At 38.7% G+C, this 27,994-nt stretch overlaps 1 protein-coding gene across 1 annotated transcript; it reads right to left on the bottom strand.

Moving 5' to 3' along the window:
* Positions 1-10,113: 10,113 nt before the first annotated feature.
* LOC104239261 (glucan endo-1,3-beta-glucosidase 5-like) lies at positions 10,114-13,469 on the bottom strand. The gene is made up of 2 exons (XM_009793847.2): positions 12,583-13,469; positions 10,114-11,275 (listed from the first exon to the last, which is right to left on the bottom strand). The coding sequence occupies exons 1-2, from the start codon at positions 12,924-12,926 to the stop codon at positions 10,156-10,158; spliced, it is 1,464 nt and encodes a 487-aa protein (XP_009792149.1). The 5' UTR covers positions 12,927-13,469; the 3' UTR covers positions 10,114-10,155.
* Positions 13,470-27,994: the final 14,525 nt, after the last annotated feature.

The following is a 27,994-nucleotide window of genomic DNA, read 5'->3' as shown; positions in this document are numbered from 1 at the left end:
AATAAATATTTTCTACAAAAAGGGCATGTTAGCTATGACGATTAACACGTTGAGGATTGAAGAAATTCCAGTTTTGAGTTCCGTAAGGTCGAGGAGATAAACTACACGTTATTGGCGAACAAGGTAAGACAATGTCGTGCTTGACTTTTGAAGGGATGAAGTAATGTCTAAATAGATACAGATGAACTAAAGTCTCAAGAGTTTCAAATGGATGAATGACATCATGAATAATATCCAAATAAAGGAGTTGCATGATTTTGAATCTTTTTCGCGAGAAAGTTGATAAATGGGATCCTAACCCATAAAGAAAAACTCTTAAGTGCGAATTTAGTCAACAAGTTTGAAAATAGAGGACAAATTATGTAATGTTACTTTAAGCCTTATGGTGAAACTTTGGTTCTAAGAGAACTATAAAAGATGTAGGGATGGAAATAAATATATGGCATCTCAATGTGACGACCCGGCCGGTCGTCTTAAGAATTTATGCCCCGATCCCTTATTAACTGCCTTCCCCAATTTTATTTCTGCTATTTTGATTTGCCGGGATGTACGGTTTTGAATTTCGGAGTTTTGGGACACTTAGTCCCTAAATAAGAGCTTAAGTGTTGGAAAGCTAACTATAGTCAGAACAGTGTGAAGACGGCCTCAATGGAAATCTGATAGTTTCGTTAGCTCCGTTAGGTAATTTTTGGCTTAGGAGCGTGTTCGGATTGTGTTTTGGAGGTCTGTAGCTAATTTAGGCTTGAAATGCCGAAAGTTGAAATTTTGAAGTTTCCGGTTCGATAGCGAGATTTTGATCCGACGGTCAGAATGGAATTCCGAGAGTTGTAGTAGTTCCGTTGTGTCATTTGGGATGTGTGTGCAAAATTTCAGGTCATTTGGATGAGGTTTGATAGACTTTTTGATAGAAAGCGTGTTTCTAGAGTTTTTGGAATTCTTAAGCTTGAATCCGATGAAAAATAGGTGTTTTGATGTTGTTTTGAGCGTTCCGAAGGTTGGAACAAGTTTGAATGATGTTTTAAGATTGGTTGGCAGGTCTGGTTGAGGTCCCAGGTGCCTCGGGTGTGTTTCAGATGCTCAATGGGTCATTTTGGAACTTGTAGAATTGCAGAAAAATCTGGTATCTCGTTTCCTTAATCGCGTTCGCGACCTTCCCTCCGCGTTCGCGCAGTATAATTTCAAAGGGTGATTAAATTGATCTTCACGATCACATTATTTGGCTCGTGATTGCGGAAGTCTTCCCCCTCCTCCTTTGCGTTCGCATCCCTCTTTCCGCGTTCGCGTAGTAGAACTAGGAGTCGGGGGTACAGTGACCTTTTTTCCCTTCGCGTCTGCATTGATTTGTCCGCGAACGTGTAAGCGTGCCCTTTTCTTCTTCGCTTTCACGTGCCCCATATCGCTTTAGAGTAGCCCAGTTCAGGAACTATCAATTTTTACTCTTCGCGATCGCAGGTCACTTTTCGTGATCGCGATGAACAAAACACCTGGGCAGAATTTAAAACCCAAAATCGAAGGTTTAGACCATAATTCATATTTTGGACTTGGGAGCTTGGGAGATTGCAATTTTTGAAGATATTTTTACCTGGGTGATTTGGGTAAGTGATTCCTACTCAGTTTAGACTAATTTCCATGAATCTATACTTAAATGCATTCTTTAATTTCATAATTTTGGTGGAAATTGGGGGAAACGTTCTTAGACCAAGAAATTGAGTTTTGATTAGAGATTTGACATCGGATTTGGATAATTTTGGTATGGTTAGACTCGTGAGAGTGTGAGGATTCTGAAACTATAAATTTTACCCGATTCCGAGACGTGAGCCCGAGGGGCGTTTTGGTCATTTTACCTAATTTCGCGTATTAGCTTAGAATTTCTTTGTAGAATCAGTTACTTGAAGTGTTATTTACATTATGAAATTGAATTGAATAGATTTGGGTCATTTGGAGTCAAGTACTCGTGGCAAGAACGTGGTCTCTGGTTAATTTTTGAGCCGGTTCGAGGTAAGTGGCTTGTCTAACTTTGTGTGGGGGACCTTCCCCTTAGGATATGATATATTTGATAATTGAAATGCTTTGTACGTGAGGTGACGAGCACGTACTTGAGCTAATTGTTGAATATCCGATTTTCCGGTTCGATAGCGAAATTTTGATCCGAGGGTCGGAATGGAATTCCGAGAGTTGCAGTAGTTCTGTTGTGTCATTTGGGATGAGTGTGCATAATTTCAGGTCGTTTGGACGAGGTTTGGTAGACTTTTTGATCGAAAGCATGTTTCTAGAGTTTAGGAATTCTTAAGCTTGAATCCGATGAAAAATAAATGTTTTGATATTGTTTTGAGCGTTCCGAAGGTTGGAACAAGTTTGAATGATGTTTTAGGATAGGTTGGCAGGTCTGGTTGAGGTCCCGGGGGCCTCGGGTGTGTTTCAGATGCTCAACGGGTCGTTTTGGAACTTGTAGAATTGCAGAAAAATCTAGTATCTGGTTTCCTTAATCGCGTTCGCGACCTTCCCTCCGCGTTCGCGTAGTGTAATTTCGGAGGGTGATTAAATCTTTCTTCGCGATCGCATCATTTGGCTCGCGATCGCGGAAGTCTTCCCCTCCTCCTTCGCGTTCGCATCCCTCTTTCTGCGTTCGCGTAGTAGAACTAGGAGCCGGGGGTACAATGACCTTTTTTCCCTTCACGTCCCCATTGATTTGTCCGCGAACGCGTAAGCCTGCCCTTTTGTTCTTTGCGTTCGCGTGCCCCATCTCGCGTTCGCGTAGCCCAGTTCAGGAGCCATCAATTTTTACTCTTTGCGATCGCAGGTCACCTTTCGCGATCGCGATGAACAAAACATCTGGGCAGAATTTAAAACCCAAAATCTAGGGTTTAGACCATAATTCATATTTTGGACTTGGGAGCTCAGGAGATTACGATTTTTAAAAAGATTTTCACCTGGGCGATTTGGGTAAGTGATTCCTACTCGGTTTAGACTAATTTCCATGAATATATACTTAAATTCATTCTTTAATTTGGAAATTTTGGTGGAAATTGGGGGAAAAGTTCTTAGACCAAGAAATTGAGTTTTGATTGAGGATTTGACATCGGATTTGGATAATTTTTGTATGGTTAGATCGTAAGAGTGTGAGGATTCTGAAACTATAAATTTTACCCGATTCCGAGACGTGGGCCCGAGGGGCGTTTTGGTTATTTTACTTAATTTCGCGTATTAACTTAGAATTTCTTTGTAGAATCAGTTATTTGAAGTGTTATTTACATTATAAAATTGAATTAAATAGATTTGGGCCATTTGGAGTCAAGTACTCGTGGCAAGAACGTGGTCTCTGATTGATTTTTGAGCCAGTTCGAGGTAAGTAACTTGTCTAACCTTGTGTGAGGGATCTTTCCCTCAGGATATGATATATTTGATAATTGAAATGCCTTGTACGTGAGGTGATGAGCGCGTATTTGAGCTAATTGTTGAAAATCCAGTTTTTCCTTAAGTATTTCAATTGAGTTCTTTTTCCTGTTTTATTCTACTTGTGAATTTAACCTGTTGCTAGTTTAGAAAAGCATGTTTAGTTGACTTAATTACCTATTTGCTTAAATTGCCTTAATTGCATTACATAAAGCATGTTAGGCTAGAATTAACTGTTTACTTGGTATAGAATTTAGCTTAATTGGATATTCTTGTGTTGTTGCTGTGTGTTTTTACTTTGGGACTACGGGACGGCATTCCGGGAGATCCCTGGTACGTATTTATGATCTGAACTGAGGTGGACGATACCAAGAGGTCCCTAGCACGTATATTGAGGATACCAAGAGATCCTCGGGATACCAAGAGATCCCTAGTATATATTGAGGATACCAAGAGATCCTCGGGATACCGAGAGATCCTTAGCATATATTGAGGATACCAAGAGATCCTCGGGATACCAAGAGATCCCTAGTATATATTGAGGATACCAAGAGATCCTCGAGATACCGAGAGATTCCTAGCATATATTGAGGATACCAAGAGATCCTCGGGATACCAAGAGATCCCTAGCATATATTGGGGATACCAAGAGATCCTCGGGATACCAACAGATCCCTAACATATATTGAGGATACCAAGAGATCCTCGGGATACCAAGATATCCCCGGTTATTATCCTTGTTATGAGTGGTACTTCCTTGTGGTTTGCATTCATCTCTGTTTCTGTTATTATACTCTTATTATCTTGTGTAGATTCTTACTGTAGATTTTCAATTGTACTGCTTATGTTATCCTGTCATCTTTATAATTATTTAATCTCAATAGGGCCCTGACCTTCCTCGTCACTACCCAACCGAGGTTAGGCTTGGCACTTACTGAGTACCGCTATGGTGTACTCATGGCTCTTCTGCGCATGTTTTTCATGTGCAGATCCAGGTACAGCTACTCAGGCCTATCATCCTTGAGGAGGCGACTACTGTAGAGACTTCGAGGTACATTTGCCGCATCCGCAGACCGAAAAGTCCCTTTCTATTCCTACTTTTTAGTACTTAGCCTTCTGTATTTACTGTTCTTGTTAGACATTCCGGAATTAGAGCTATGTAATACTTCTTAGCTTGTGATTCGTGGGTTTTCGGGTCTTGGATTTATGTTTTGGTATTGAGAGTTAAATATGGTGTAAGCCTAGCGGCACATTTAAACACTGTTATTACTTTATTACTATTTTAAATTGTTTTACTTCCGTAAATTTTGGTTTTCTTTCGCAATTTAGGCTTACCTAGTCGTAGAGACTAGGTGTCATCACGATGGTTCACAGAGGGCGAACCAGGGTCGTGACACTCAAGTGTAAAGCTGTTATTCGGACGGACTTCACTAAGAACATAGTTTAAGAAATATGATATAATATTTATAAAATGGAATTGTTAATGAAAGGTGTTGCAATGTCCAGATAGAAGTGCCTTCTTTTTGGAGGTTGCGTATGGTTTCTAAAAAGAGCGAAGGTGTGCACGTGAGTTTACTTTGCTACCGGAACTACCTTTAAAGATTTGATGTGTTAGTTGTCTAACTACGAAAATATGTGGATGGAGACACGTGTGATTTATACAGATAATGTTAAAGGTGATGCTATTCTTTATTCTTGGTAGTATGTTTGGATATTAATAGTTATGGTTTGATTTACGATGAGTGATCAATTGAGTTTCTTGTTATACAAGTTCGTGGTTAGGAATTCAAATTATTGCTTCAGCTAAAGTATATTAGTGTAATCATGACTTTGAGGAGGACACTTGGGTGGCCTAGGAGAATATGAAAATTAGATATCCACACTTGTTGAGAACTACATTTATGACTACTTCTTAGAAACTTCAAATTTGGTGAATATCGTATTTTGACTCCATGGAGCGAGTAAGCAATTTATTTATCTTAATTATAAGTTGAGGGTTGCACATATTATTAGTGTGTTGATTAAGTTATTGCCAATGATGGCTAGATTTGACTCATTATAATACTTTATCGTTGTGATGCCGAAAGTGGCTATGCAACTATGATTTGAGGCATATGAGGTCATTGTTATATTGTTAATATTGTTGGTATATGTGGAGCAGCGTTGGCTTCTTTATTTGTATAAAGAAAATTAAGATAGGCCTAGAAACAAAGGAAGCTCTACCGAAATTTTTGAGAATTTGGAGAGTTAGTCAAAAGGGATGAGTAATAATGAGGTCATTTGGTGCAATGGTCTAGAAGGGTAATGATTGGATATTTGAACTTAATTACGTCTTTACTTTGACATTCGAGGACGAATGTTTCTAAGTGGGGGGGATTGTAAAGCCCCAAAAAGTTTTCTAACAAGATTTAAGCCGAACTCGAGCTTAAGAGAATATTTTGCGAGACCTCGAAGTGCTTGCGAACCCACATGAGGGTAATAGGTTCATTACAACACTTGGGCATGAAGGTAAGAGGGATTTAAGGTCCTCAAGTTGTATGGTTAAATTCATAACTTGGAATGATTGAGCAAAGGGGGATGAAAGGATTTCAGTAGACCTGTGTAGCCTTCTTGCGTAGCGTATGCAAGCTGCATAGGAAAAAGCAAAAAATAAAATGAAAAGTGAGGGGGAGTTTTTTGTTGCGTAGGCTACGCAATTTGCCTACACATGCCATTTTCTATAAAAAAAAAATAGGGAAGTTCAGGGAGTGAGAAAGAAATTTCATTTTTGCCTAAGTTTTGGGTTCTAGAGAGAAGGTGGAGCATCCCCAACCCAGATACAGATCAAAGGTGAGTTTTATAATATTTTTACAATGGATTAACACTAGTTAATGGTAGTATTAACATCTATATAGATTGAAATTCATAGGGATTTCCCTAATCTTCAAGAATCATTCAAAAGGGTTCAAGCTACAAGAGGTAAATTCTCTATCCTACACTTAAATACATCTATGGATTAAATATTTGGAATGTATTGTGAAGTAGAAAGTACCAATTGATTGAAGAATTATGCTAGTCTTTGAAATGGATATTGTGAGTTAGGGTTCTTGAATGAAGAAGAAGATGGATAGTGAATTTTTGAATCTTGTTAAGATGGTTGGTGATTCTATTGCTTCAATAGTTTAATCATGATTAAGTATTGAATCTTATAACATGTATTAGGCTTAAACGCCAATGATGGAAGCAACTAAGGATAAAAGGGATATGTATGGGTGAATTGGTCTTGTTGAAGACTTATAGTTAACTTGTGAACCTTAAATGGGTATCGACATATATTTGGATCATTTTGATGTCTTGGGATTTCTAATGTAGATATTGACTTGTTGGCGACATTTGAGAGCTATAAATGAATTGGAGCTTCATACTATTATTTTGAAGTTTGGACTTAAGGTAAGTTAATTAATACTTACTCTTCTTGAGGGATTTTCTCTAAACTCATATTTGAGTTATTTTGTGAGTTTGTTTGTAAATGTTCATCCATACTTGTGGGGACAAGCAGGAAAGAATGTCACCATGTATTTTGAGTTGTATTGCATAAAGAAAGTTTTATTGTTTTACGATTGGAAAATCTTGTTTCTAAAGATTTGATGTCAAACGATGTTTGAGAAAAATGTTATAAGTTTTATTCAAACTTGAGTATTGAAAATAATATAAAATATTTGAGTGCTAAAGATGTATTTTTATGAAAAGTATTTTCTTTTGAAAGTTGATTAATGGATAGCACTCGTTGTATCTTTGAAAGATGGATGTTAATTTGCTAAAGGCTTTAACATGAAAAAGATCATATATTTGATTGTTTTATTCGAATGGTTTAGTTTGGCTATGAGCAATGATTTGATAAAAATAGATCCTTTGAGGCTAATATGCTATGAATCTATTTTTGAAATATCAAATAATTTGGGAGTTACTAGTGGAGACCACTGAGATTGGTTCAAATATTGAGTTCGTTACCATGGAACTACACGTGCCGGTGTAGGGACACATTTCAAGGCTAAGATGAGGTTTGTGGGATAAAGTCCCCCATTGTGAAGGCAAATGATCATTACTTAAATTAATGAGGTTAAGTCGACTCGTACAACACTACGGGAAGCCGCCCAAGTAGGGTCAAATTCTTGTTGCTAGGTCGACACCTAGTATTTATTTCTTATGTCAATGTCGGTATAGTATTCCCAGTGAAAAGGTAAAAGATAATTTTGTTATATTTAGCCTAAGGAGCCGAAAGTGATTTCAATGACTTAATGAAGTTGAAATGATTTTACATGATTTTTATTAGAATCATGGGTTGGTATGAATGTTTTAAAAGTTTGTATCATGATTTACATTTTTCTAGTCTTTTCATTTAAAAATGATAAAGAACATGAATTGATATAATTGTTATCGTTTTATATCAATATTGGTTGCATTATTTTTGTAAAGCCTTGTCCCAGGACTTGAGTTAGAGAGAGTCTATGATACTTATTGAGTATTGCCGTGGTGTACTCAGTCCTCAGGGGCTCCTCTCCAGGGTCCCACTTACTTTACATATTTTCAGGATGAGACGTGGTACATGATGAGCTGATAGGGCAATAGGATGACTCTCTTTTCGAAGCATATAGCAAAACACCACTTCTGTTCCGTGGTAGTCTTCATATTGATCTTACTTATTTTTTGTTAGGTTTGTCCCAAGTATTTACTTCATCATTGTGTCTTAGAGATTCCATAGATAATTGTTATTCTCTTGGAGTTGTAACCGAGAGTTATTCGCAAGTCATGCATGAAAGAAATATTGTCATTCTTTTGTATTTTTTAATTATTGAAAAATAACGGATTTAAAGATCTTGTTTCATGTATGGTTTTAATCATTTAAAATGATTGTGTTTTCAAAAAGGTTTCCGTATATATTTATTTTGCATATAGATGGACATTCTTGTACGGTTTGGTTCGTCCGGGTTAGATAGTGTGACGGGTGCCGGTCACGTGATTTTGGGCTGTGACACTACTTCTGATCGGAGCTATAGTAGAAATAAGTTCATCCACTATAATAGCACACCGAGGATCAGAAGATGAAGAAGGGTTTGAACATTGTGAAGTCATTGTTAGGTAAAGCAAAAGCATGGGGAGAAAAGGAGAGTTGCAAAGAAGACTTAGAGAAAACGAAAGAGAGTACGATAAGTTTTGGAAGATGCATGATACGGTATTTATAAGGAAAAAATGTCATCACGAACCGTCATCATGGAACCGTCACGTCGAACTGACAGAGCTGTAGAAACCCTAAAAAGCCGTTGCAAACTGCAGAGCCAATCACGACAAGACACATGTATCGAGCATTAAATGGATGAGACATACGTCTCTTCACTTCTGAAGTAAATCATAATGATATCGGGAAAAAACGCCAAGGCATTCCCGTCATAAATAAACTCTCCACTTCCCAAGTATTCAGTTGAGAATATTTAGAAAGTGGAGGGACTATCTGCATTGGTGAAAAAATAGACTCGCCACGGGGACTAATGATATGCTGACAGGTGGCATAAGAGTCAAAATAATAAAGAAGAATGGAGATTAGAGAAAGCATAGGTAAAACACCCACGTGATCGCTTACAAAGATACAATACCAGATAACTGGAAACAAAGAGATAGGGCGTGATGGATAATTAAAGACAACGAGGAAGCTTGGTTCATTCATAGCCGCGAATATGGAAAGATATCAGCATAATCCCTAGTTGCGGGCGATTGGCTGTTATTACCATAATCGTCACAATTACCCATGTAACAGGTAATCAGTGTAATAAATATTAGTAACAAGCAAGAATTGAGTAGGCCAAAACAGTTGCATATTGTTCCCTTATATAAACCCCTCTTATCATATCTTGTACTCTCATCGAGAAAATCACGAAATTATATTGTCAATTGCTTATATTTTTACTCTATGCTATTTGAGGAGCTCATTTTCTCCTTTTGGAAGGAAAATGCGATTATCAATAAGATTTCTTTTTCCTTAATCTCTCAATATTCTATTTCCATTATTTTGCTATCCATCTATTTTAGGAAAACTGAGGTAAAATTGGTTATTAGAAACCCGAATTAGTTTTTTATTTGCTTTGACCACAAAAATTATTTTTTGGTCAAACATCTAAATATGCATTACTTGTAATGCAATGTAATGCTCAGACCGAATTGCAACTGCTCCAACTGTGAGGGAGAAAGAAGATGAAAAGGGAAAGAAGCATTAGATTTCTATTCAAGAAAAAGACTCATAGGGAAAGAAGCATTAGACTTTTAGTAAAGAAAACACTCATGCAACTACTTTTTCATCTTCACATTAGGATTAGGAGGATATATCATTGTACATTACGAAAATGAACGCTTCTCCCTCTCTCTTTGATCTGTAAAATTGTTAAAAATCTGTCTGCTTAGAATTGTAAGGAAATCAGCAGGTTTAACTCGTGAAAGCCACCGTTTCCTCTGAGAGATTGTTACAGACATTTTAAGTAGGTTTTAGAACAGATTGATGTTTACAGTATCTAGGAAATCGAGTTGCTCATCTTTGATCACCTAGATTCTGGTGTGAAGCAATACTGTTGTCCATCACATGTTTTGCTAGACTAGATTCATGAAGTCACAATTGGTGGACACCCTCCATCCAAATGGTAATTAAATGAAACAAAGGGAGTAGAGTAATAGTAAACAAATATATGGTGGCAATTTCAACACAAAAACAGGAATATATAAATAACTCAACAAGTTTTACAAAACACTCAACAAAGAAATTATAACCAAAAACATCATATTGACAGGCTTAGATGTAAATGCATTACTCTTATGGTTTTTAGGACTACTTGCTTGGATCATTATTTTGAATTTACAGTTTCCACCCAGTGGTGATGGATCTGTGTTTGTGACCATGGAAAGGTTCGGAAACTTGCAGGCAGTAGGTAGCTGATCGTTTTCCTGATAATAACTGTTGAATGCATATGAAATGTTGCCACGGGTATCCAGATCAGCGCACGATGTCCCATGTCCGAGGCTGGTGCAATCAGCGTGTGAACATGCATAGCCCACACTATCAGCTAGCTGTGGATCATCAAGACTGGCCGAGAGCGACAGCACGCACCACTGGCGAGCCAGGTAACGAACACCGCTTGCTGGTACTAATTCTCCATTGTTTGCACCCAGGGAAAGATTGTATTTAGCCGTACCATCGAAGTAAAATATTCCCCAATGGCGTTCGAAGTTACCAGGCTGGATGCTTTTCGCATCCTCATCGATCAGGCTGAACAGGTAAGCATCTATAGGGCCAGGCCTCATTGGAGTCCCCTTTCCACCTGAAATGTGAGTCATGAATCCTTGGTTGAATCTCTGGGCAGCCTTTAAGTTTGCATTATTGTCTCCGTCTGTTGGCCATCCGATTTCCCCTATTATGATCGACATATTTGGGTATCCATTTTTCTGCAACGCCCAAAGCAGGGTATCGTGGTTTGCATCGAACACGTTGTTGTAAATTTTCCCATTGTCATCGATGGCATTTGAGTATCCGTCGAAGAAAGCATAGTCAGCAGGAAAGTTGGGGTCATTGTAGAGACTTATAAAAGGATAGATATTGACAGTAAATGCACCACCATTTTCATTCAAGAACTTGACAATGTTCACCATGAGATCACGAATGTCTTGCCTGAAGTCACCTGTTGAAGGTTTTTCACTCGAACTCTCGTATACATCGGCATTGAGAGGAACAGTTACTTTCACCCGATTGCCAAGACCGGCTTTTATGAGGGCTGCCTGGATATTTTGAATAGCTGGGAATGTTGTTGACAGAAATGTTCCATTAAACTGAGATAGAAATGGTTCATTTCCAACTGCAACATATCTGGACAGAAAAGAACTTTATTTAGCAAAAGTGAACGGAAAAAATATAGCTATTGTTATGTCAGGAGACTAGTATTTAAGCCAATCTTGTTATAGATGAACTAGATACAAAATGTCCAATGCACTTATGCCAAAACAAACAAGACAGCTTGATAATTCTTAATGGAAAAGTCAAGTTTGCTTAGATCTTCTCTGTTTGTACACTTCTTTAAAGATGGCAGTCAGATTTAGTGAATATTATCATGCTCTAATTGCTTGACACTCATAAATGAGAAGCTAAGATTGGCTGACAAGAACGTAGACGACGTACATAATTTTTTTAAAACTTAGGGAGGGAGGGTGGAGGAGTGAGGGTTCAACAATTCATCTAACACCAGGTCTATAAGAAAATTCTGATTGTTTGAAACACAAGTCTAGACCATCAGCTTGATATCTTATTCATTCATATTATTAAATTAAATAAAGGACCACGTCCGGCCCTTCCCCGGCCCCGCATAACGGGAGCTTAATGCACTGAAAATGACTTCTTTTTTTTTTTTTTTGGTGGGGTAGCTTGTTGATTAACAGATCTCTAAATTCCAATCCTTTTAAGTTTTCTAGATAAAAATATGGATTTACTTATGTTGCGAGACATGAAAAAATACCTCATTTATACAAGGACTGTACAAGAATGGAACAGAGTAATTAAACTACAGATAATATGCCCCTTGTAGTTAATAAATCATTAATTGACCTTTTAAAAAAATTGAAATTCAAGAAAAAGTATATAAGCCAAATACAATTTTCTAAAGCAAGTCGATATCTACCAAGTCTAAAACAAACACATTAACGATAAGTATAACCAGAAAAGAACAAATCAACAAAGATATATAAATTTACTTATCAAATCTATCAGAAAAGTGACTACTACCTACCTTATTTGCCTGCTTGACAAAGTTATGTACGTACTTAATTCATGTCAATTTGAGACAAAATTGCCAAATCTAACTAATCCAACTTTCAACATACAATAATCTCCAAATTAAGTTTTAGACATAGGAGTGAGGACCTAATCGAAATCTCAAAACAAACAGTAGAGGAGTGAGGACAATGAGAATGCAAAACAAAGATGAAAATAACTATAAGGATTTAAGTTATACTACAGTTATATACTATAGTTTATAGTATGATATATGATAGTAGTAGATTAGTTATGATTTTTATGAGGCTATCAGTTAATGCTTATCATAGAGGTGCATACCTTAAAAGTAATATAACTGTGTAAAAATAACCTAATAGCTAGCCCAACAATAATAAGAAGAATCTCACTTGATATCAACACTGTTGGAAGAGACAAATGAAGAGATATTCTTCTCAACCCATTTCTCAGCAGCACCCAAACTGTTAGCTAAACTATAAAGCATTTCATTTGGGATTCCAACCATTACTTCAATTCCAGACCCACTCAGTGCTTTAAAGATATCTGCATCTGCATCAAACAGCTTCACTTTCTGAATTCCATTGTCCTTGAGCAGCTTCACTACTATGTTTGGTGGCAAAGGATGTGTTGCTTGTGTTCCCCAATTTGCTCCAATTCCATACACTTTTCCTAATACCATAAACCCCAAAATCATTGATATCCAAATACCATCTTTCATCCCCATCATTCCCATCTCTTTTTTACACCTCAATTAAAGGCCTCTTAGTCAAGAATCAACAACTTTCTTAAAACAAGAAAAGATAAACTTGACATCCAAAACAAAATTTTCATTCCAAAAACACCATGATCATCTTTATCTGTTTTGAACTTTTTACTCCCCAACTAGCTAGCTCAAGAATCCAAAAGGGTCTCCACGAATTGGAATTTAAGAGGGTAAAAACTTGCTAATAACAAGAAAAGAAGACAACTTTATCTGTTTTTACACCCTATATATGGCTGGCACCAACTAGTTCAAGAACCCAAGAGTTTCAAGATATTTGGAATTCAAGAATTCATACTGTGCTTAAGAAGGAAAAGAAAAGGGTTGCAAAAGAGGAGTTCAAATTTTGAATGGAAAAGATCATTTGAAGAAGAAGCTGAAAAAGATACCAAAACAGAGGAGGCAAGAAAGCATATTATGAAATGAAAACAGTGAAAAAAAGAAAAGGGAGTTGTTCAAAAGCTTACAACTTTACACCCCAAGGAAGAAAACACTAGTCTACTAGAGAAAACCAAACTTGTTAAGCAAAGGAAAGTTAACAATAGAAAAAGTGAAGTGACTAAAATTTCTGAGTATGAGCCACATGTAGTTGTCAAAGAAGAAGAGAAAGGTGAAGATGATAGCTACATGTGTGATAGTGACCTAAATTTTCTTGGATATATATCGAGTCAAGTGATCTAGCATCAATTGAAGTTTATGCCATTGTGCAAAATTAAAGCAAACAGAACTGAATTTGAGTTAAGAATATCCATTTCTAGAGATTACTAAACTATGTTGACTGCATGCACTTGATCATTGTTTGCTTTTGCTTTTTAGTTTGTGGCAAAATAATTGTCCATTATATCACATACTTTTATTTCCACAATCATAAATTTGTTTTGTTTTCTTGAATTTTATAATCAATTGTGCAAAAAGTTAAATAGGGTCTACTTTATTTTTCCGCAAAATAATTGCTCTATTATTTTCATGACAAAAGAAGAATATCACAAGATCCAAATATTTAGTTTGGATCAAATCATTTTAAAAAGTTACTTAGTACTTCTGTATACTATTCCTCACCAGAAAATGTACCAGGAGCAAGAAAAATTGTGATGGATAAATGAGATTCCTTCACTCTTAAATATAGGTCTCAGTTAGATTTATTGGGTTTTACCCGACACGACTTGGAATTAGTTGGGCAGTAGATTTCAAATAGGGGAATTTGTATTTAGGGATTTTTTCATTTCTATACCATATATGAAACTATATTATAAAAATGTCCATGATTAGCATATTATCCGACCTGGACATATTTAGTCTACATAATTTGAACAACTCATTTAAAACAGAATCCTTTTAGATGTATAATTCCTTTTATAGGCGCGCGAATTTGGGATATTAAGGATTCTTCCAAATTTTCTTCAACGCAAATCTCGCTATTAATTAAGCCTGTTTCTCTCACTATTTTTGATCTCTGTTTTTCGAAAATACTCTGTTTTCTCATTTGCTTACGCATTGTCCTGCATAATACTACTCTCAATTATCATATGGTGTTGAGTTGTTCGTTCCCCTACTGGAAGTATTCATTCTACGTAAATGGTCAATATAGTTGCTTTTCTACTTAAAGAAATATTTACGAAAATAATTTGCATTTGATATATATTTGTTTTATCTAGATCCTATATTGAGTTGTTCAGTTTTCTTCTCAATGGCAACATCAGCAACACTAATAGGGATAAAATATCAAATTATATTATAATACCAATCACCAAATATGCAGCGCCTCAATTTCACACTTAAAATTAGTCTGTTCACATCTTCATATTTTCTCTATAAATAAACAAGTCAAAAATCAATACCAATACATCCTTGTAAATGTTTACAAAAGAAGTTTTAATTTTATAAGAAAATAGATGAAAATGGCTTCAGATTCAACCACTTCTCTGTTCTTGATACTATTCCTTATTACACAAATACAATTTTATAAAATATATCTTTTGTATATTTTGTATCTGATGTATACATAGTAAAAATAAATTTCATACAACTAATTATATATTATACAACATATCTACAACTCATCTACAACTTTCATACATTATTTCTACCGAGTTATATAAAACTACAATATAATACCACTTAAATACAATTTTTATACAAATTATATATAATATGTCTTTTGTATATTTTGTATCTAATTTATATATAGTAAAAATAAATTTCATACAACTAATTATATATTATACAATTTATCTACAACTTCCACGCATTATTTCTACCTAGTTAAATACAACTACAATAACATACACCTTACATACAAATTTTATACAATATGTCTTTTGTATATTTTGTATCTGATTTATACATAGTAAAAATAAATTTCATACAACTAATTATATATTATACGACTTATCTACAATTTTCATACATTATTTTTACTCAGTTATATACAACTACAATATCATACAACTTAAATATAATTTTTATACAATGCTGTTCAACTTTCATACAATAGTTAAATGAATAAAAAAAATATATAAACAGCATAATACAATTTTTCTATAATTTTACTACAATGTCTGCAATATAATGTATGTCATGTCATCTTCTTCTTCTTTTTCGAGTTTCAATCTGAAATTCAGCCAAAACCAAGTCTAATTTTCACCAAAACCTCTCAAAATTGAGATATAAACTCCAAACCATATTCCCAGTTATTTGCAACAACACCCAATCCAAATAAATAATGATTTTTGAAAATTCAAATTCGAATTCAAAGCTTCAAAGCTTTTTAATGGCTGTCAATGGTGGAATTGCTGCTCTCTTTTCTTTTGCTTTATATTACTGAAATTTGAGAGATAGAGAGAGACGTAGAGAGAATTCTCAATTCTTTGCAACAACATCCAATCCAAACAAACAATGTCTTTTGAAAACCCAAATTCGAATTCAAAGCTTTTTAATGGTTGTCAATGGTGGAGGGGTTACAGATTTTTGTTGGTTTTAGAAAAGAAAATAGCGGGTGATTGAAGAGGAAATCGTGGGGTGTGATTTGATACGTGGGTGAGGGTGTGGGATTTGGAGAGAGAAACTTGGGGGGGGGGAGTGGGAATATACGGTAGAGTTAAATTAGGAGACTAATTAATACCATTAAAACCCCTAAAATGTACATAAATGGTAATTAGGTATATAAAAGGTAATTGTATTAAAAGTTAAGGATGGAGGGTAATATAGTTTACTATATGACATAGGAATGTAAAAATTCCTTGTATCTATACCCGTTTTTTGGGTCACGTTTTAACTTGTGCCTGCTTTGCAAAAAAAAAATTGCAAGCATACCCACTTTTTCGCATAACTTCAGCATACAGGGCTGAAGTAGCAAAGACAATCACGCAAAACTTCGGCATTCTAGTAGACGGGCCTGAAGTAGCAAAGGCAGTGCTTAAGTTTTTTTTGTCCCGGATAAGATGCCTAAGTTATTTAGTTCATTTGTAAAAACTTCAGCACTAAAATAGCTGAAATTTTTTGTCCTGGATTCATTAGTTTTGTCATAAAGCTTTTTCAAAAACTTCAGGAGAAGATGTTGAAGTTATTTAGTTCATTTGTAAAAATTTTAGCACTAAATAAGTTGAAGTTTTTTTGTTCTGGATAAGCTTTTACAAAAAAACTTCAGCAGAAGATGCTGAAGTTATTCAGTTCATTTATAAAAACTCCAGCACTATATAAGCTGAAGTTCTGATTCTTAAAAATTGACAGTCTTTGGATTGGATAACGAGATTAAAAATTACAATAGGAACTGCAGAAGGTTTAGCCTATTTACACCATGAGTGTAATCCTCCCCTTGTTCATCGGTATTTGTTTCTTCCACTTTTTTGCATTTTTGATTTTCTCCTCAAATGACGATATACACGATTTTTGTCTCAAGTTATTATAAAATTCTACACCAAGCTAATTATATTATGTATTTTCTGGTTGAAGAGATGTTCAAGCTAGCAGTATCCTTCTCGACAATAAATTTGAAGTAAGGCTGGGAAGTTTGAGCCTAATTGGTCAAACATATGCAATGGTAGTAGTATTAGAGAATTAATCATAGTGCCTTTCAACTATTAATAGAAGAAGAAGAAGAAGAAGAAGAAGGAGGAGGAGGAGGAGGAGGAGGAGGAGGAGGAGAAGGAGGAGGAGAAGGGGCTGAAGTTGTTTAAAAACTGGGTACAAGTTAAAACTTTTTAAAAAAAATGGATATATGTTAAATGGGGGCGACCAAATAAGGCGCCCCGTGTAATTTTTACTTTCAAATAACAGATGGTTAATTAAAAAAAAGAACAAACAAAGACCAATACATAACTAGTGAACCCTAATATCCTTATATTTTAGGGGTATTATCACTTTTAGCACGCGCCAGATACTATTTGCATTTGATAGAAAAAAAGTGTATAAATTTTTGTATATAGCATATAAAATGTATATATATACAAAAATATATATTTTTTGACTATTATTTTGAGGGCGTCTATACTGCGTCATTTTTCCTATATTTTACTCTGGGTGGTAAAGTCTAGTCCTTGCTAAATTCTCTTTTCAGCCGATTAATTTAAGATTGAGACTACCCTTTACTAAATATTTTCTCTTTCCTTTATTGAATTTTACCTTTTATAAATAAGTCACCTCAATAGAATGCTTACATTTTCCAAATCAGAGCTTCGTGTATTATTGTGTACAAACACAAATAGGACCCTCAATTTTACTTTTTTTATGAACATCCTTTTTTGTCTAAAATATTTTTTTATAGCCAAATTGTAAATGTGCAACAACAACATACACAGTATTATACCATATCGTGGGGTCTGAGGAAGGTAGTGTGTACGCAGACCTTACCCCTATCTTGTGAGGATAAAGATGTTGTTTCTAATAGATCCTCGACTCAGGAAAGCATGAGCACCACATTAATGAAAATATAGACAAGGAGGGACAATACCAAAAAGGTATATAAAAACATAATAAAAATAACAAGATAGTAAGGTGATCAACAACAAAAGAAAACAACGATTAGTCATAAAAACCTAGTACCAACATAAAGCGAGACCGCGTGCCAATACTACTGTTATGAATACTCTAGACTACCTACTCTACTACCTTAATCCTCGGCCTCCATACCTTCCTATCAAGGGTCATATCCTTGGTAAACTAAAGTTGCGCCATGTCTTGCCTAATCACCCCTTCCCACCTCTTCTTTGACAGCTCTATCTCTCCGTAGACCCTCCAATGTTAACCTCTCACACCTCCTCATCAGTGCGTCTATAAACGTGCAGTCCAATTTTAACGACCCGGATTTCCCACCCTCGAGAGTCGTGATGGTGCCTACTCGTAAAAGCTAGGCAAGCCGCGTAATATAGAATCCCTAACTCTTTTATTTAGCCTTTTTAACAATTTAAACTAACATGTGATTAACAGTGAAATATTAACGATAAATAGATACAAGCGGAAGACTTAATCTAGTAAATTAACCATAAACAGTAAAACAGTGCCAACATACATCTCTGCCTGGAATCCGGTAACACAATATCATGGACTGTCTACGAATTACTACATACAAATGTTTGAAAGTAAAGTACAATCTGTCCCGGAAGCAAATAAAAATAGAATACATATAAAGATAGAAAAGAACGCCGGTCCTGCGGACGCACGCAAGACTACCTCGAGATCTCTGGATGGACTGAAGGCAGCCGACCAATATTACGGTCCAAAAGCTGCCGCTCCGGGATCTGCACATAGTGCAGAGTGTAGTATCAGCACAACCGACCCCATGTGCTGGTAAGTGCCTGGCCTAACCCCAACGAAGTAGTGACGAGGCTAGGACCAGACTACCAAATGAACCTGTGCAGTTATATAATATGCAACGGAAAATAAAACAGGAATAAACAAGTAGAGATGTGAGGGGGCACATGCTGTGGGGAAATATCGGTACCAATAGTAAATTAAGAGGAAAGCATAAGAACAATTTAGAATTTACAGCAAAACAATAAGGACTCGTATCCAATCTAAAAACACTTCGTATTATCAATTGTTACGGCGCACAACCCGTTCCCAAAACATACTAACTCTATTGCGGCGTGAAACCCGATCCATATCATCTATTACTGTTGCAGCTTGCAACCCGATCCAATTATATTGTTCAACACTAATCACAACAAGAGTCCCGACAAGGGATCAATAAAGAAACAACACTATCCCGGCAAGGGAATCGACAGTATAAGAAACTACGTCTCGGCAAGGAAAATCAGCTATAACTCAACTTGTTCCAACATCTAACTACCTCAATTAGCATCAATACTCAATCATAAGTACTTCCCACGAGGATAATCATAATCCTTTCTCAACACAGAAAATCAACAACTTAGGCATTTGTAGGATTTATCAAGAACACAATTTCAATTTTAAAGACTCACGGTCAAGCTTGACACCATCGTATAGATACTTATCACCATGCCTATACGTCGTACTCAACAAATAACATGTAACACATAGGACACAACTTCTAATTCCTCAAGCTAGGGTTAGACCAAACACTTACCTCAATGCGACGAACACAATTCAAGTCTGTACTATCGCTTTACCTCTTGATTCCACCACCAATTCGCTCGTATCTAGCCACAAGTTACTTAATTACATCAATAAATGCTAAATGAATCAATTCTAATGCATGAAAATGAGTTTTCTAAAGTTTTACCCAAAAAGTCAAAAATCGCCCTCGGACCCACATGGTCAAAACCCGAGGTTCGAACCAAAACCCGATTACCCATTCCCCCACAAACCCAAATATATAATTTGTTTTGAAATTGGACCTGAAATCGAGGTCCAAATCCCCAATTTTTGAAAAACCTAGGTTATACCCAAAACACTCAATTTTCCCAATGAAAATCATTGATTTTGAGTTGAAATCATATGAAAAGATGTTAATGATTGAAGGAAACGAGTTAAAATTAACTTACAATCGATTTGGAAGAAGTGTTGTCTTTGAAAAATTGCCCAAGAGTGCTTTGGTTTTGAAAGAGTGTGAAAAATGGAAGATTTTTGGTTAAGTTATAAAATTGCAGGTTGCAGATATGGGAATTGCGACCAGGGTTCGCAATTGCGAACCCGGACCTGCTATGTTCGCATTTGCAAAGAGGTTTTCGCATTTGCAAAGTAGGAAATGCGAAGGATGCGTCGCATTTGCGACGACTAGCTAAAAGGGAGAGTATCGCATTTGCGATGGAATTTTCGCAATTGCGAGGTAGGATGGCCTGGGCTTCTTTCGTATTTGCGACATGCCCCTTGCATTTGTGATCTCGCATTTGCGAGCCAGGCTTCACAAATGCGAAGCCTGCAGGCCTGCAATGCATCAGCTGAAAGTCTGCAATTCCTCAAGTCCAAAATCCACCCCGTGGCCTATCCAAAACTCACCCGAGCCCTCGAGGTTCCAAACCAAACATGCCCACCAACCTAAAAACATCATACGGACTCGCTCGTGCATTCAAATCACCAAAATAACATTAACAACTATGAATTTAGCATCAAAAATCATGAAATTTTCTTAAGAGCTTCAAATTTCCAATTTTCTCAAAAACGATCCGATTCACGTCGTTTCAAGTCTGTTTCTTACCAAATTTCACAGACTTACCTCAAATCACATATAAGACCTGTACCGGGTACCGGAACCAAAATACGGGCCCGATACCATCATGTTTTAATCACAATTCATTTCCAAAACTCATAAACACTTTCAGAAAATAATTTTCTTTAAAAATTTATTTCTCGAACTTAGGACCTTGGAATTCGATTCTGGGCATACGCCCAAGTCCTATATTTTCCTACGGACCCTCCGGGACCGTCCAATCATGGGTCTGGGTCCGTTTACCTAAAATGTTGACCGAAGTCAACTTAAACTCATTTTAAATGCAGAATTCATCATTTTTCACAAATTTTCACAAAAATGGCTTTTTGGCTTCGCGCCCGGCCTGCGCACGCAAATTGAGGTGATGCCGAAAGAGGTTTTTAAGGCCTCGGAATGTAGAATTCACTTTTAAAATAAGTGATGACCCAAATTCGTCCTCGAACGGACAGAAGAAGGAAGTACTTGAGTCGGGGAAAAGATGAGGATAACAGCTCCGCATATCGGACTCGGACTCCCAGGTCGATGCCTCAGCGGGATGACCTCTCCACTGAACACGAATAGAAGGAAAACTCTTCGATTTCAACTAACGAACCTGCCGGTTTAGAATAGCTACCGGCTCCTCCTCATAAGACAAGTCCTTGTCCAACTGGACAGTGCTAAAATCTAATACATGGGATGAATCGCCGTGATATTTCCGAAGCATGGACACATGAAACACTGGATGCACAGCTGATAAGCTCAGCGACAACGCAAGTCTATAAGCCACCTCTCCCACTCGATCAAGAATCTCAAATGGGCCAATAAATCTAGGGTTAAGCTTGCCCCTCTTCCTAAATCTCATCACGCCCTTCATAGGCGACACTCGAAGTAATACTCGTTCACCGACCATGAATGCCAAATCACGAACCTTGTGGTCAGCATAACTCTTTTGCCTGGACTGAGCCGTGCGAAGCCTATCTTGAATAATCCTGACTTTGTCCAAGGCATCCTGCTGAACTAAATCCGTACCCAACAACCGAGCCTCCCCCGGCTCAAAACCATCCAAGCGGCGACCGACACCGCCTACCATACAAAGCCTCACAAGGAGCCATCTGGATACTCGACTAGTAGCTGTTGTTATAGGCAAACTCCGCTAAAGGCAAAAACTGATCCCACGAGCCTCCAAAGTCAATGACACAGGCTCGGAGTATATCCTCCAAAATTTGAATAGTCCGCTTGGACTGCCCATCCGTCTGAGGATGAAATGATGTGCTCAACTCAACCTGTGTGCCCAACTCTCGCTGAACTGCTCTCCAGAAATGGGAGGTAAATTGCGTACCTCGATCTGAAATGATAGACTCGGGCACACCATGAAGACGAACAATCTCTCGGATATAGATCTCAGCTAACCTCTAGGAAGAGTAGAAGACTGCCACAGGAATGAAATATGCTGACTTGGTCAACCTATCAAGAATAACCCGTACTGTGTCAAACTTCCTCTGAGTCGGTGGGAGTCCAACAACAAAGTCCATAGTGATCTGCTCCCACTTCCACTCGGGAAGCTCAATCCTCTGAAACAAACCACCAGGTTTCTGATGCTCGTACTTAACCTGCTGATAGTTCAAACACTGTGCCACATATACAACGATATCCTTCTTCATTCTTCTCCACCAATAATGCTGCCGCTAATCCTGATACATCTTCGCGGTGCCAGGATGAATAGAGTACCGGGAACTATGGGCCTACTCTAAAATCAACTCTCAGAGTCCATCCATATTAGGAACACAAATTCGACCTTGCAATCTCAAAACTCCATCATCACCTAAGGTAACCTGCTTGGCACCTCCGTGCTGCACCGTGTCTCTAAGGACACACAAATGGGGATCATCATACTGCCGATCACGGATGCGCTCCAATAAAGAAGAACGAGCGACCGTGCAAGCTAACACACGACTGGGCTCAGAAACATCCAACCTCACGAACTAATTGGCCAAAGCCTGAACATCCAAAAGTAAGTGGTCTCTCATCGACCGGAATATAAGAAAGACTACCCATACTGGATAACTTCCTACTCAAAGTATCGGCCACCACATTTGCCTTTCCCAGATGATATAAGATGGTGACATCATAGTCCTTTAATAGGTCCAACCACCTTCTCTGCCTCAAATTTAGCTCCTTCTGCTTGAACAAATACTGCAGACTCTTATGATCCGTGAATACCTCACATGCCACGCCATACAGATAATGCCTCCAAATCTTCAACGCGTGAACAATGGTTGCCAACTCCAAATCATGAACCAGATAGTTTTTCTCATGAATCTTCAACTGTCGTGAAGCATAGGCAATGACCTTGCCATCCTACATCAACACCGCGCCAAGTCCAATACGAGATGTATCACAATAAACTGTATAAGGCCCTGAACCTGTGGGAAAAACCAACACTGGTGCCGTAGTCAGAGCTATCTTGAGCTTCTGAAAGCTCACCTCATACTCGTCCGACCATCTGAACTGGGCACCCTTCTGGGTCAACCTAGTCATCGGGGCTACAATAGACGAAAATCCTTCCACAAACCGACGATAGTAGCCTGCCAATCCTAAGAAACTCCGAATCTCTGTAGCTGATGCTGGTCTAGGCCAGTTCTTGACTGCCTCAATCTTATTCGGATCAACCTGAATACCCTCTGCTGATACAACATGACCCAGGAATGCAACTGAACTCAACCAGAACTCACACTTCGAAAACTTAGCATACAATTGACTATCCCTCAAAGTCTGAAAAACCACTCTAAGATGTTGCTCGTGCTCCTCCTGGCTACAGGAATAGATCAAAATATCATCAATGAAGACTATCACGAACGAATCCAAGTAAGGCCTGGACACTCGGTTCATCAAATCCATAAAATTTGCTGGGGCATTTATCAACCCGAATGACATCACCAAGAACTCATAATGCCCGTACCGAGTGTAGAAAGTTGTCTTAGGGACATCGGATACCCTAATTCTCAACTGATGGTAGCCAGATCTCAAGTCAATCTTCGAAAATACCTTGGCACCCTGAAGCTGATCAAACAATTCATCAATCCTCGACAATGGATACTTATTCTTAATTGTAATCTTGTTCAAATGCTGGTAATCAATACACATTCTCATCGATCCGCCCTTCTTCTTAACAAACAACACTGGCGCACCCCAAAGCTAAAGACTAGGTCTAATGAAATGCTTTTCAAGCAAGTCTTGCAACTGCTCCTTCAACTCTTTCAACTTAGGTGGGGCCATACGATATAGAGGGATAGAAATGGGCTGGGTGCCCAGAGCCAAATCAATGCAAAAGTCAATATCCCTGTCGGGTGGCATACCCGGCAGGTCTAAAGGGAATACCTCAGGAAACTCACGAACAATGGGCACAAAATCAATAGAAGGAACCTTAGCACTAGAATCACGGACAGAGGCCAAATAGGCCAAACACCCCTTCTCGGCCATACGCTGAGCCTTTATATACGAGATAACACTACGGGTAGAATGACCAGGAGTCCCTCTCTACTCTAAATGAGGGAAACCTGGCAAGGCTAAGGTCACAGTCTTGGCATGACAGTCCAAGATAACATCGTAAGGTGATAACCAGTCCATCCCAATATGACATCAAAATCAACCATGTCTAGAAGTAACAAATCTACACGGGTCTCAAGACCCCCAATCACAACTATACAAGAACGATGGACTCGATCTACCATAATAGAATCACCCACCGGTGTAGACACATATACAGGGACACTCAAGGAATCACTAATCATGACCAGATACGGTGCAAAATAGGATGTCACATATGAGTATGTAGACCCTGGATCAAATAAAACTGAATCATCTCTACCACAAACCAGAACAGTACCTGTGATAACTGCATCGGAAGCCTCAGCCTCAAGCCTGGCTAGAAGAGCATAACATCGGGGCTAGGCCCCACCATGCTGGACTACATCTCTGGGACGGCCAGCAGCAGGCTAGCCTCCACCTCTAGCGGTCTGAGCTCCACCTCTAGCACCTCTACCCCCACCCCTAGCTGGCAGAGCAGGAGGTGGAACACCTAGTGCCTGAACCATAGCACGGGGACCCAGTTGCTGTGACTGAGTACCTACCAATCTTGGACAAGCCCTCCGGATATGACCATACTCACCACACTCAAAACATCCACCTGAATGTTGCAGCTGAGGAAACTGAGATTGACCCTGGCGACCTGAATGACCACCCCGAAAACTCTGGAGCGGCTGTGCACTAATAGGAGCTGGTGGTGCACTATAGGGCTACTGATCAGTATACTGCATGTGAGAACCACGGCCACCTGAAGCACCATGAGAAACCTGAAGTGCTGACTGAAAAGGACTAGGAGGATGGCCTCTACCATACGAATCTCTGCCTCCAGATGAGGTACCACTGAATCGGCCTGAATGACGAGGCCTCTTGCCAGACCCTTGACCACCACCCTGTGATAGAACCATCTCAACTCTCCTAGCCATATTGGCCGCCTCCTAAAAAAAATCTCACTCCCCATCTCCTTGGCCATCTGAAGTCGAATAGGCTGGATAAGTCCCTCAATGAACCTCCTCACCCTCTATATCTATCGGTGGGAAGTATGATAAGAGCATGATGAGCCAAGTCGATGAATCTGGTCTCATACTGAGTAACAGTCATAGAACCCTGCTGGAGACGCTCAAATTGTCTCTGATAGGCCTCTCTCTAGTAATAGGGAGAAACTTCTCCAGAAATAGCTGAGTAAACTACTCCCAAGTCAAAGCTGGTGATCCGGCTGGTCTAGCCAAGCAATAATCTCTCCACCACGTCTTGGCAGATCCAGACAAACGAAAAGTAGAAAAGTCGACCCCATTGGTCTCCACTATCCCCATGTTCCTGAGAACCTCATGACAGCTGTCTAGAAAATCCTGGGGATCCTCGGAAGATGCACCGATGAAGGTAGTAGGGAAGAGCTTGGTGAACCTGTCCAATCTCCACAAAGCATCGGCAGACATAGCTGCTCCATCACCGGTCTGAGCTACCACACCCGACTGAACTGCTCCAACTTGCTGAACTGCTGGAGTCTGAAACTAGGGAGCTGCCTGCTCCGGAGTGCGAGTAGCAGGAGTCTGGGCTCCTCCTCTAGCCTGAGAGATGGCTTGTGCTATAGGAAACAAGCCTACTCGCGTGACACTCTCCATAAGGCCCACTAGACGGACCAGAGCGTCATGGAGTACTGGGGTAGCAATAAGCCCCTCTGGGACCTGAGTTGGGCCCACCGAAACTGTCTGGGCTGGAACCTCATCATCAAAGTCAACTTGAGGCTCCGCCGTTGGTGCTGCTGCTCTAGGCTGAGCTCTTCCCCTACCTCGGCCTCTAGCACGGCCTCACCCTTTGCCCCTCGTGGGAGCTGCTGCTGGGGCTTGGGATGCTGATCGATGGATGAGGAAGTGCGTGTTCTCGCCATCTACGAAAGAATAGAGTAGAAATTCAATTAGCATTGAGAAACCAAACCGCACGACAGGAAAGAATAAATGTGAAGTTTTTCCTAACTCTGTATCCTTTGGAGGATAAATAAAGGCGTCTCCATACCGATCCCTCAGACTCTACTAAGCTTGTCCGTGAATTGTGAGACCTATGTAACCTAGAGCTCTGATAACAACTTGTCACGACCCGGATTTCCCACCCTCGGGAGTCGTGATGACGCCTACTCGTGAAAGCTAGGCAAGCCGCGTAATATAGAATCCCTAACTCTTTTATTTAGCATTTTTAACAATTTACACTAACATGTGATTAACAGTGAAATATTAACGATAAATAGATACAAGCGGACGACTTAATCTAGTAAATTAACCATAAACAGTACAATAGTGCCAACATACATCTCTACCCAAAATCCGGTGTCACAATATCACAGACTGTCTACAAATTACTACATACAAATATTTGAAAGGAAAGTACAATCTGTCCCGGAAGCAAATGAAAAATGAATACATATAAATATAGAAGAGAACGCCGGTCCTGCGGACGCCCGCAAGACTACCTCGAGATCTCTGGATGGACTGAAGGCAGCCGCCCAATGCTACGGTCCAAAAGCTGCCGCTCCGGGATCTGCACATACTGCAGAGTGTAATATTAGCGCAACCGACCCCATGTGCTAGTAAGTGCCTGGCCTAACCCCGACGAAGTAGTGACGAGGCTAGGACAAGACTACCAAATGAACATGTGTAGTTATATAATATGCAGTGAAAAATTAAACAGGAATAAACAAGTAGAGATGGGAGGGGACACATGCTGTAGGGAAATATCGGTACCAATAGTAAATTAAGAGGAAAGCATAAGAACAATTTAGAATTTACAGCAAAACAATAAGGACTCGTATCCAATCTAAAAACACTTCGTATTATCAATTGTTACGGCGCACAACCCGTTCCAAAAATATACTAACTCTGTTGCGGCGTGCAACCCGATCCATATCATCTATTGCAGTGTGCAACCCGATCCAATTATATTGTTCAACACTAATCACAACAAGAGTCCCGGCAAGGGATCAATAAAGAAACAACACTATCCCGGCAAGGGAATTGACAGTATAAGCAACTACGTCCCGACAAGGGAAATCAGCTATAACCCAACTTGTTCCAACATCTAACTACCTCAATTAGCATCAATACTCAATCATAAGTACTTCCCACGAGGATAATCATAATCCTTGCTCAACACAGAAAATCAACAACTTAGGCATTTATAGGATTTATCAAGAACACAACAATTTTAATTGTAAAGACTCATGGTCATGCCTGACACCAACGTATAGATACTCGTCACCATGCCTATACGCCGTACTCAACAAATAAGATGTAGCACATAGGACACAACTCCTAATCCCTCAAGCTAGGGTCAGACCAAACACTTAACTCGATGCTACGAACACAATTCAAGTCTCTACTATCGCTTTACCTCTTGATTCCACCACCAATTCGCTCATATCTAGTCACAAGTTACTTAATTACATCAATAAATACTAAATGAATCAATTCTAATGCATAAAAATGAGTTTTCTAAAGTTTTACCCAAAAAGTCAAAAATCGCCCCCGGGCCCACATGGTCAAAACTTGAGGTTCGAACCAAAACCCGGTTACCCATTCCCCCACGAACCAAAATATATAATTTATTTTGAAATCGGACCTCAAATCGAGGTCCAAATTCCCAATTTTTGAAAAACCTAGGTTCTACCCAAATGCGAAGCATGCAGGCCTGCAATGCATCAGCTGAAAGTCTGTAATTCCTCAAGTCCAAAATCCACCCCTTCGCCTATCCAAAACTCACCTGAGCCCTCGGAGCTCCAAACCAAACATGCCCACCAACCTAAAAATATCATACGGACTCGCTCGTGCATTCAAATCACCAAAATAACATTAACAACTATGAA

The sequence above is a fragment of the Nicotiana sylvestris genome, chromosome 8 (genome assembly GCF_000393655.2).
Source record: "Nicotiana sylvestris chromosome 8, ASM39365v2, whole genome shotgun sequence".
NCBI classification, from domain to species: domain Eukaryota; kingdom Viridiplantae; phylum Streptophyta; class Magnoliopsida; order Solanales; family Solanaceae; genus Nicotiana; species Nicotiana sylvestris.
The sequence above is the reverse complement of the archived record's forward strand: the minus strand, read 5'-3'. Positions and strand labels throughout refer to the sequence as shown.

Bases quoted from the DNA above. Each gene is read 5' to 3' on its own strand.
- LOC104239261 (XM_009793847.2), bottom strand. From the start codon at position 12,926: ATGGGAATGATGGGGATGAAAGATGGTATTTGGATATCAATGATTTTG. The intron at 11,276-12,582 runs GTGAGATTCTTC...TTTTCTGTCCAG, and splicing joins TCCAACAGTGTTGATATCAA to ATATGTTGCAGTTGGAAATG.